This window comes from Mustela lutreola, chromosome 9 (genome assembly GCF_030435805.1).
Source record: "Mustela lutreola isolate mMusLut2 chromosome 9, mMusLut2.pri, whole genome shotgun sequence".
Classification (NCBI taxonomy): Eukaryota; Metazoa; Chordata; class Mammalia; order Carnivora; family Mustelidae; genus Mustela; species Mustela lutreola.
This window is the reverse complement of record NC_081298.1, coordinates 124,782,314-124,793,076: the sequence shown is the minus strand read 5'-3', so window position 1 is coordinate 124,793,076 and position 10,763 is coordinate 124,782,314. Positions and strand designations below refer to the sequence as shown.

The 10,763-nt window shown below is 60.2% G+C and overlaps 1 protein-coding gene across 1 annotated transcript; it reads left to right on the top strand.

Moving 5' to 3' along the window:
• Window positions 1-2,960: 2,960 nt before the first annotated feature.
• On the top strand, window positions 2,961-10,626 carry EMILIN1 (elastin microfibril interfacer 1). Its single transcript, XM_059132348.1, has 8 exons — window positions 2,961-3,605; window positions 4,530-4,655; window positions 5,122-5,342; window positions 6,376-8,298; window positions 8,652-8,768; window positions 9,193-9,210; window positions 9,371-9,508; window positions 9,896-10,626. The coding sequence occupies exons 1-8, from the start codon at window positions 3,436-3,438 to the stop codon at window positions 10,231-10,233; spliced, it is 3,051 nt and encodes a 1,016-aa protein (XP_058988331.1). The 5' UTR covers window positions 2,961-3,435; the 3' UTR covers window positions 10,234-10,626.
• Window positions 10,627-10,763: the final 137 nt, after the last annotated feature.

Sequence of the window (10,763 nt, the reverse complement as noted above, 5' to 3'; positions counted from 1 at the left end):
GTAGGCAGAGAGGCAGGCAGAGAGGAGGAAGCGGGCTCCTTGATGAGCAGAGAGCCCGATGTGGGGCTCGATCCCAGGACCCTGAGATCATGTCCTGAGCTGAAGGCAGAGGCTTAACCCTCTGAGCCACCCAGGCACCCCAAATGTGGTCATTTTTGATCTCAGGAATTCTCTTGCCAATTGCTTCGGAAATCTGTAGCTGTTCACCAATACCACCACCACCGCCGCCGCCACCGCCAGTGCATTTTCTCTAACCTTCGTCTCCAGTTGGGGCCTGCTTGCCCAACACCTCAGGCCTCCCCAGTGAACCCAGAGCCACTGATTTATTTGAGGTATCACAAACATTCATGTTAGCCCCTAGGTCTTGGCTCCTAATTACAGGCCTGAATGAAATTTTAACCTACAGCAGTGGTATTTCAAAGCCAACATTTTTGGCTTGACACACTTAAAATACAACAGATTTTTAAACTGAAGGGAGGCACCCATTTAAACTTCAGGAATGAGTGACAACCAGGCAGTGGCAAGATGGTTGGGATGAACTTTCAGGTTGTCAGAGGCCCCCTGAAAGGGGGGGGGGGGCAAGAACTGAGAAAGAAAACTCAACAGCAGCATCGAGGGCAACCTGAAGCAGGTTGCCTTCGTCTCAGTATCAGGGCCAGAGCCAGGGCCTAGAGCCAATGCAGAGACCAGGGCTACACTGCAACCTTCCACTGACAGCAGTTCTTGAATCAGGATCTCCTGGGTCTGTTTCTTTCAAGCCTCCCTGTGTGCCAATCCCTCCACTCCTAAGGGGCAGCCACAAATTTCTATTTCCATGGATTCCAGCATTCACTTTCACCATCCTTTCTTTTTGCCAACATGTCTCCCAGTCACCAAGATCACATACAGGACCATCGGACCTCAGAGACAGCTCACACAGAGTCACAATGAAGATTCAGTGGCCTCCTTTCTCATGGCTTCCAACTATTGCCCTGCAGATGGTTCCCAGAAGCAAGATCCACATCTCTGACCATGTCCTGGACACTTACTGCCACCGACTATGTTATTCTCATCTTAAAACTCAGTATGTCCAGACTAAGGTCTGCTCATCGTCTCAACTTCCCCATCCTGGCTCAAAACCCAGAATCCTCTGCGATGTCTCCCTTCCTCTGGCCCCTCATTACCCACGCAGTCCCCAAGCAACCACAGCCTTCTGTTTCCAGGCTGCTTCACTCTGCTGTTGCAGAATGGCGAAGGCACCTCAGACAGTAGCCGGCAGACCTCCGGCGGAGTCATGGCCTTGGTTCTCAGGGATAACACTTCTCAAAGGAGGAGCTGGAACTCCTCCTTGTGCCCAAAACCCTGCCCATTGCCCTTGCCTGCCATGTTTTCTTTCTGAAGGAAGGCCTGTCAGGCTCCTACTCAAACACTTGTAATCCAAGCTCTTAACCAGTCATCTGGGCCTTTCCCCAATTTTTCCACAACTGACTTCTCTGACTTTCTGTCCCATTTCTTCCTGACACAAATAAGAGCTCTTACTAAGCATTTTCCGTGTGCCAGGCACTATTCTAAATGCTTTACCTGTATTAACTCTATCCTCACAAACTTAGGAAGGAGGGCACTGTTAGGATTCCCCCGTTGAGGAATGAGAAAACTGAGGCGGCATTCCCCCAGCCTGCACTCTCTCCCCTCCCCCATCTCCGTGCTTCACTTTTTTACCCCAACACTGCTTAGCCTCTCTCTCTCTTCCAGCGGCTCTGCTCTGACTCCCCGGAGCATCCAGCTGTCTTTCCCCTCCCCCTGTGCAGCTTGGCACGATGTCTGTCCTGCTTTGTGTTGCTTGTTTTGGTGCCTGTGTCCCATCCCCATGGTCCCAGGTGCTCCTTCCGGAGTGTTCCCCATGCCTTTGCTCCCTGGGGGCGTCCGCACAGCACGCTCACCTCCCTTCTGTCTGGTACTTCTGCTTTGAGCTTGTAAGCAAGCACCCCACCGCACAGGGACACCTGGGCCTGAGCACAGAGCTGAGGCCAGATGGTGACGGAGAGGGCGGGGGCAGCTGACCGATTCAGACTGCTCTGAGAGGAGCTTTTGGGTCCGGCTGATGGTTGAGTGTGACTGAGACCCTTGCCTGCTACACAGGGTCTCGGGCTTGCCTCCAGGCTGGGGAAGGACTTCCCCTGGGCTCCATGGATCTAGGCATCCCCGGTAGGCCTTGCTCCTTCCCCTCCCCCACTTAGGCCTGACCTTCACCGAGACAAGCCTGAGATCCATACTCCTTTGGTTTTTTGAGAATGAGTCTTCCTCCTCTCGCCCATGTCCTCTCCATGCCTGACAGAAGATTACATGCTCATTTCCAGATTCCTTTTTTCCTCTTCTAGCTTCTCTGAGTTTCCTGCCTGCCTCCGTGGAGACGTCTTCCTCCTCCTCCCCAGCCCAGTAGCCCCCTCTCTCCTCTCTTCTTCTTGTCCCAAGTTGCCGACCTAGGTGTGTCGATTCTGATCAGGGGCCGCTCCTGGCTTGCCTGGACAGGTTACCTTCCAGCTCTGGGCCTCGTTGTTCACATCTGAAAAAGGGACGCAGCTGGACTAGACGGTGAGTGGTGTCCTGCTGAGCCTTTGGAGCTCATTCTCCCTTTCACAGTCCTCCCCTCCTCTTCTCAGTTTTCTCTCTCAGGGGAGGCTTGCCCTAGCCCCAGGGGAGCTGTGGCTCCTGTTCTCTGTCTAAGGGACCAGCCCTGGGCCTCCTCCCCAGGCCTGGCCCCGGCTCCACTCCATGTGGCCCGTCTGAGAGGCTGGCCCCAAGCCTGGCGGCAACTCCACATTTCTCTGTTTTTCCTTTTTTTTTTTTTTTCTCCCTCTCTTTCCCGGAGTTAACAAGAAGCAGATGTGGCACACGATGGTTGGAGAGGTGGGGGGGGGGGGGGCGGAGGGGGGAGGCTGGACCGCCAGCCAGACAGGGGGGAAGGGAGTGAGCAAGAGAGGGAGGCAGGAGGCCAGGGCCCGCCCCACAGCCACTCTTGCGCCTCTGAACAGCCACAGGGGCAAAGCCCTGTCACCTCCAGGATCCGGTCATTGGGGAAAACAGATAGGGAGACCAGAGGAGGGCCAGCTAGGGCGAGGGGGTGGAGGCCCAGGAAGCAGCATCTGAGAGGGGCAGGGACCAGGCACAGGAGGCCAGGAGGCGCAGAGAACACACTCCCCTCAGAAGTGGAGAAGAGGAGAGCGGAAGGAACCGAGGGAGGGACGGACAGGAGCCTGAGGAGGAAAGAGGAGGGGGAGAGGGGTCAGGCCAGGCGGCCAAGAAGGAGGCGTGTGGCTGGGGGCTGCCACAGGAAGCTGGGGACAGGACCCGGCCAGCGCTGTCCCGCAGAGCAGCGGCATCCCCTGCTCCAGACAGAGGCGCCAGCGGTCGGGCCGGGATGTGCCTCTGAGGGCCACCGCGGAGCCCCCCCCCACCATGGCCCCCAGCGCCCTCTGGAACTGCTACCTCTGCTGCCTGCTGACCACAGTCGCTGGGGCCGCCAGCTACCCCCCTCGCGGTTACAGCCTCTACACAGGGGGCGGAGGGGCCCTCAGTCCTGGGGAACCCCAGGCCCAGAGCGCCCCCCGGCCTGCCAGCCGCCACAGGTAAGAGTCTGGGTCCCAGACCCAGGCTGGACGCGGGTGGGAGGATGGGTCAGAAGGTGGGTGTCCCCCCCCCCCCGCCACCCTCCCCAGGGCTAATGCAGGGAAGAGCCGGAGAGGAAGCCCAGCCATCAGGCAGCTCTGCACAAGCCCACCTTCCCGCAGAGAATTTCTAGGACCCCCTACATAGATAGGTCCCCCTCTCTCCTCGGGGCCCTGCAGTTAGGTGCCCAGGGAAACCACCAGGAGGGGCCTGGGCCAGGCCTCCCTGCGTGCTGCCAGCTCTGTACTAGCCTGCTCTCCTCCAACAGACCTTTATCTCTTCCTCGGGCTCCATGGGCCCATCCAGTCCATCTGTGACTCTTTCGGACACCACTCCGCTCTGTTCCTTTGGGCTCTCCAGCCAGACACAGATCAAAGGCCAGCTTGAATGGGGCAGAGAGTATAGAACGCAAGCCCCAAGGGGGGCAGGGCTCATCAATGGCTTATTCTCTATTTAACCCTGAGCTGGACCCTTGCCTGCCCTGTCCTCTCCCCTGAGGGGTGGGTGGAAGCCAGCATCCAGGGGATCACCAGAGGGACCCAGCCAGCTGGCTCCGAGCCACTCTGAGCTAGGGATTGACACAGAAAGGGATGTGAATGAATGTGTGAATTCAGAGGCTCCCCACGACCCCCAGCCATGAGGATCAACTTCATGTAGCTGTGGTTTTCCATTCTGTGACTCCTCGCGCTGTCTTGAAAAGTCTTCACCAACGCCTACTGCTCAGGAAAGCGTGGGGGCAGCTGCCGCTGCCAAAGTCCTGGCTCCCCCTGGACCCCAGGGGCCCTTCGTCTTTTGACCCTCCCTCAGCCCCTCTGGTAGCCCCTGGGTCCTCCTCTGGGGCTCGTGTCTCTGGCCCTTGGGCCCAGGTGGGGTTGTGCCTACAGGAACTGGTGTGCCTATGTGGTGACCCGGACAGTGAGCTGTGTCCTGGAAGATGGAGTGGAGACCTTCGTCAAGCCGGACTACCAGCCCTGTGGCTGGGGCCAGCCCCAGTGTCCCCGCAGTATCATGTGAGCTCCAGCGCTGGGGGCTGGGTACTTGGTGGGGGCTGAGCTAGGGCAGAAGGAGGGCAGCCGGCTCGGGGACTCTGTACAAAGCAGGTAGCCAGAGGCAGGACTGGGGGCTTCAGTCAGAGCCATTTTGAGAAGACCCAGAGGCAACAGTTTGGGGCGGATACAGAGGGCAAAGTCACCCAGACCACCCTGCCGGGCCCCAGACGCCTCTCTGGACTGAGTCAAGCTCAAGATGAGGAGTTTGAGGTTCCAGCATAGGACAGGGGTAGGACGAGCAGGATTTGGCCATTGGCCAGCAAGCTGACAGCTGTCAACTGAGTGCAGCCACATGCTGGACAGTAAGAGGACTAGGCCTGAGGGACAGGCCTTATCCACCACCAGCAGCTGCCCATCTCTGGGGACAGGACCCAGGGTCACTGACACTACAGGGAGGAGTAAAGAGGCCTCCCTCTGCCTCTCCCAGGTACCGCAGCTTCCTCCGCCCTCGCTACCGAGTGGCCTATAAGACGGTGACGGATATGGAGTGGAGATGCTGTCAGGGGTATGGGGGCGATGACTGCGCTGAGGGTCCCGCCCCGGCGCTGGGTCCTGCACTCGTCACGCCACGCCCCCGGCCCCGGCCCGCCCGCCCCAACCTCTCTGGCTCCAGTGCAGGAAGCCACCTGAGTGGACTAGGTGGGGAAGGTGAGTATGGGAGCCACTGGGGAGAGAAGTGGGGGCTGGTGCTGGCTGGAAAATGTGGGGCCAGGCTGCTGAGGGCCACGGAGTAGGTGAGGTCCCTGAGATTCTTTTCCTGCGTGTGCACTCTGTGTGTAGCACGCGCACGTATGTGTGTGTGTGTGTGTGTTAGTCATATAGAAACTGAGAATGAGAGAGATCAAGAGAAAAAGAAGGCAGAGAAAGAGAACGTGCTCACGCACACCCACATGTGGCCTAGTTGGGAATGGCAGTGGGAGGAAAGGGGAATTCCTTCGAGAAGCTTGGGCACCAAGGGGATAGACCGCTCAGACTACAAGTCCTAGAATGCACTGCACCCGACTACAGGTCCCAGGCCCCTCGGTGGCCTCTGGAGACTGCAGGTCCCAGAATGCAGCAGTCCCGGCTGGCCTTCCCGCGTGTGCGTGCCATGCACTGCGGATGTGCTGTGCTTGTCTGCCCGGGAGATAGTCATGCTGTAAGGATGGAAACAGGAACTTCTGGCTGACAGTCCCACCTTCCAGCTGGAGCCCCCGCAGGCTTCCCGTGGGACCTCGTCTGTCCCTGTGCTGTTGTGGAGAGACGTTGCTCAGAATAGCCACTATGGTGGGGCCCACAGTGTCTCCCCACGCTCCCATTTCACAGACCAGGAAGCAATTTCTCAGACACCCTCTGAACTATAGACTTGGTGGTAGATGGGTGAACTGGGTTTGAAACTAAGCTCTGCCACTTATTAAACTTGTAATCCGTGGCCCAGCTCCGTCATCTCCCTTGGTTCTCTTTCTCACGGTATACAAAGTGGGAGAAGCTGCGGGGTCTGTCCAGGGGAGTCTGTTGGAAGGGGGCAAAGCCATGGTACGATTTTGGCCCACAGGCATTCAGTAAATGGGGTTTCCTTCCACCTTTTCTTGCCCAAAGTCCCCAGCCGAATCAGCGAGGCCCTCTCGCTGGAGCTGGGGAGACCAGGGCTCTGAGCTCTGAGGCCTGGCCCCCCTGCCTGATGCCATCCCCTCTCTGCCAGGTCCTGGGGACTCAGAGAAGGTGCAGCAGCTGGAGGAGCAGGTGCAGAGCCTGACAAAGGAGCTGCAGGGCCTTCGAGGCGTCCTGCAGGGACTGAGCGGGCGCCTGGCAGAAGACGTCCAGAGGGCCGTGGAGACGGCCTTCAACGGGAGACAGCAGCCTGCAGATGCGGCGGCCCGCCCTGGCGTGCACGAGACCCTCAGTGAGATCCAGCAGCAGCTGCAGCTCCTGGACAACCGCGTCTCCACGCATGACCAGGAGCTGGGCCATCTCAACAACCATCATGCTGGAGGAGGAGGAGGCGGCGGCAGGGCCCTGGACCTCACCCCGGCCCCTCCTGGCCACAGCGAGGAGCCGCTGCGGGAGCTGGAGCGACGGCTGCAGGAGTCCTGCTCCGTGTGCCTGGCTGGGCTCGATGGCTTCCGTCGGCAGCAGCAGGAGGACAGGGAGCGGCTGCGGGCCCTGGAGAAGCTACTGGCCTCCGTGGAAGAGCGGCAGCGGCAGCTCCCTGGGCATGGGATCCGCAGGCCCCTTCAGGAGTGCTGCCCTCCTGAGCTGGGCCGGCGGCTGGCGGAGCTGGAGCGGAGGCTGGATGTAGTGGCCGGCTCGGTGACGGTGCTGAGTGGGCGGCGAGGCACCGAGCTGGGAGGAGCGGCCGGGCAGGGGGGCCACCCCCCGGGCTACACCAGCTTAGCGTCCCGCCTTTCTCGCCTGGAGGACCAATTCAACTCCACTTTGGGTCCCTCAGAGGACCAGGAGGCAGGCTTGCCTGGGCGTCCTGGGGGCCTGAGCCACTGGCTGCCTGCCGCCCGGGGCCGACTGGAAAAGATGGAGGGACAGTTGGCCAACATGAGTGGGGTACTGGGTGGGCGGTTGGATCTGCTAGAAGAGCAGGTGGCAGGGGCTGTGCAGGCATGCGGCCAGCTCTGCCCCGGGGCCCCTGGGGAGCAGGACTCCCAGGTCAGCGAGATCCTCAGTGCCTTGGAGCGCAGGGTGCTAGACAGCGAGGGGCAGCTGCGTCTGGTGGGCTCCGACCTGCACAAGGTGGGAGTGGCCGGGGAGACCCAACAGGCTGCCCTGGAGGAACTCCAAGGGGTCGTGAGCCAGCTCCAGGGGCGCGTGGACGCACAGGATGAGACGATCGCAGAGTTGGCGCTGCAGCTGAATCTCACGGCCGCACGGCTGGGCCAGCTGGAGGGACTGCTGCAGGCCCGCGGGGATGAGGGCTGTGGGGCCTGCGGCGGCGTCCAAGAGGAGCTGGGCCGCCTTCGGGATGGTGTGGAACGCTGCTCATGTCCCCTGTTGCCCCCACGGGGCCCTGGGGCTGGCCCAGGTGTTGGGGGACCTAGCCGAGGGCCTCTAGATGGCTTCAGTGTGTTTGGGGGGAGCTCAGGCTCAGCACTCCAGGCCCTGCAAGGAGAGCTCTCCGAGGTCATTCTCACCTTCAGCTCTCTCAACGACTCACTGCATGAGCTCCAGACCACCGTGGAGGGCCAGGGTGCTGATCTGGCTGACCTAGGAGCCACCAAAGACCGCATCATCTCAGAGATTAACAGGCTGCAGCAGGAGGCCACAGAACATGCTACGGAGAGTGAGGAGCGCTTCCGAGGCCTGGAAGAGGGACAGGCGCAGGCTGGCCAGTGCCCCAGCCTAGAGGGGCGATTGGGCCGCCTTGAGGGAGTCTGTGAGCGGTTGGACACGGTGGCTGGGGGACTGCAGGGCCTGCGCGAGGGCCTTTCCAGACACGTGGCTGGGCTCTGGGCTGGGCTACGGGAAACCAACAGCACCAGCCAGACACAGGCAGCCTTGCTGGAGAAGCTGCTGGGGGGACAGGCGAGCCTGGGCAGGCGGCTTGGAGCCCTTAACAACTCTGTGCTGCTCCTGGAGGACCAGCTTCACCAGCTCAGTCTAAAGGACCTCACTGGTGAGGGGGCAAAAGGAAGCATGCGGTGGGAGGTGGGGGGGAGCCCTTTTAAGTCCTTTCTTTCTCCTTCTTCCTCCACAACAGCCCCTCTTAACCTCATATACTTTCTCCCTGCTCTGCCCAGCATAATTACAGAGCCACCATTGTCCTGGGGGTTGGTTTGTCCACAAGAGATAAGCTCCCCACTCTCCCCTGGCAGCTCAGACAGGCTGGTGGGTCAGGGCAGGGCACAGCTCTGCCCACCAGGTAGCCAGCATGAGTGGCAGGGGGCCTCACCAGCCTGCCCATGGAGCTTCCTTGTCCTTTGGAAACTCCTTTTATGGCTTTCCTTCAATTTAATTTTGTCACCATAGGGCCTGCGGGTGAGGCAGGGCCCCCTGGGCCTCCTGGGATACAGGGACCACCAGGCCCTGCAGGACCACCAGGACCTCCAGGCAAGGATGGACAAACGGGGCCCATCGGGCCACCAGGTATGTGAGCTGAGATGCCAACCACAGCTAGGCTTCCTTACACTTCTAGCAGCCTAGGCTTGACATTCATTCCACTCTGAACTTGACAGAGAAAGGAGGAAAGGGGCAAGGAGTTGGGGGTCGGTGATCTTACATGGCTGGCAGTGACTAGGAGCTGGGACACTCACTGTGTGGATTAGTTGGATATGGTGGGCTGAGCGCTGTGTTGAAGACTAAGGCGGAGCTATGAAGACAGGGCTATGGAGGGTGAGAGAGGCTGGAGCCTGGTTGAACTGAATGGACTGTATTTCTCCTTGTCTTGATACCCCCCATTCCTGCTGTGGAGTCTGACACCTACCACAGTGAGAGAGACTCAGCAGATGTTTGCTGAGTGACTTAGTAAGCGCTCCCCAGACTCTCACTGCTCCCTCTCCTCTTCCCACAGGTCCCCAGGGAGAGCAGGGTAAGTTCCTCTCATCTGGTGCTGGAGGGACGGGAACAGACCTGGGGGTTGAAGGATGCAAGGCCTCAGGCAGCCGTGGAGGGCGAGACCCAGGAGGGGAAGGGGGCCAGGAAGCTCTGCACTGAGCATCCACTCTGACCCCCACCTTACCCTTACCCAGGAGTGGAGGGGGCACCAGCAGCCCCTGTCCCCCGGGTGGCCTTTTCAGCTGCCTTGAGTTTGCCACGGTCTGAACCAGGCACGGTGCCCTTCGACAGAGTCCTGCTCAACGATGGGGGCTACTACGATCCAGAGACTGGTAAGCCTGCAGGCAGGCAGGCTGGGAAGGGGGCAGGCCAGGGAGGCAGTGCAGTGATATGTTCTCATCCTTGCCTCCTTGGGCAAGGGGGATATTTTCATGCTCTGGTTTGAGGAGACCCCTATTTACTTCTTTATTCATTCTCACCACAGCTTGGTTGAAGGGTCGGGGGAAGGAGCGCTGATTTTGCTGGGGGGGGGGGTGTGCTGGGGCTGCTGTCATGAACAAAACACCAAATTCCCTGGCCTGTGGAACTTACATTCTAGTGCGAGTCGCATGACAAGACCCAGCAGGTGTCTCCCTAGTCCAGGAGTTCCGGGTGGGCTCCCCAACACCACCTTGGCCCCTGCCACCTGTCTCCCGCCTGACCACCATCCTTGTCCCCAGGCGTGTTCACAGCACCTCTGGCCGGCCGCTACTTGCTGAGTGCGGTACTGACCGGGCACCGGCACGAGAAAGTGGAGGCTGTGCTGTCGCGCTCCAACCTGGGCGTGGCCCGCATAGACTCTGGTGGCTACGAGCCTGAGGGCCTGGAGAATAAGCCAGTAGCCGAAAGCCAGCCCAGCCCTGGCGCCCTGGGCGTCTTCAGCCTCATCCTGCCTCTGCAGGCTGGAGACACAGTCTGCATCGACCTGGTCATGGGGCAGCTGGCGCACTCAGAGGAGCCGCTCACCATCTTCAGCGGAGCCCTGCTCTACGGGGACCTGGAGCTAGAACACGTGTAGACAGAGGGCTTAAGTGTCTACGTGGGCCAAAGAGCCAGCGGGGGTGACGGGGCTCCCCGGGCTCCCGTCCAAGATGGGGCTCCGTTCTGGCCCCAGCCCTAGGCGAGCCGCCGTCCCCGCACCCTCTGTGGCACAGGCGCCCAGAGCACTCCTCTCCGTGGCCTGAGCGCGCCGGGTCGGGGACTCGGGGGTCCTCCCGTCCAGACTTTTGTCTGCTCACCGTCCGCGGCAGGGCCCAGACTGCGGAGGAGCCCATCAATCCTCGCACCCTGGGAGCTCCTCCAGCTGGTCTCTGGGCCGATGCAGGGCTCTCCCGAAGGGCTCCGGCCCCACCGCCATACTAAACTATTCAGGAATAAAGACTTGGTTTTTCTAAAAAACAAAACAAAACAACCTGCCTGCTCCAGTATGTGTTCAAGGGTAGAGAGAAGTACAAAGTACAAAGGTAGAGAGAAGGGGGGAGCCCTGGGTTCCCTGTCGTGGTCGCCCCATCTCCCCGCTCGGTGGCTCCCAGCGCACTTGCTGTACAC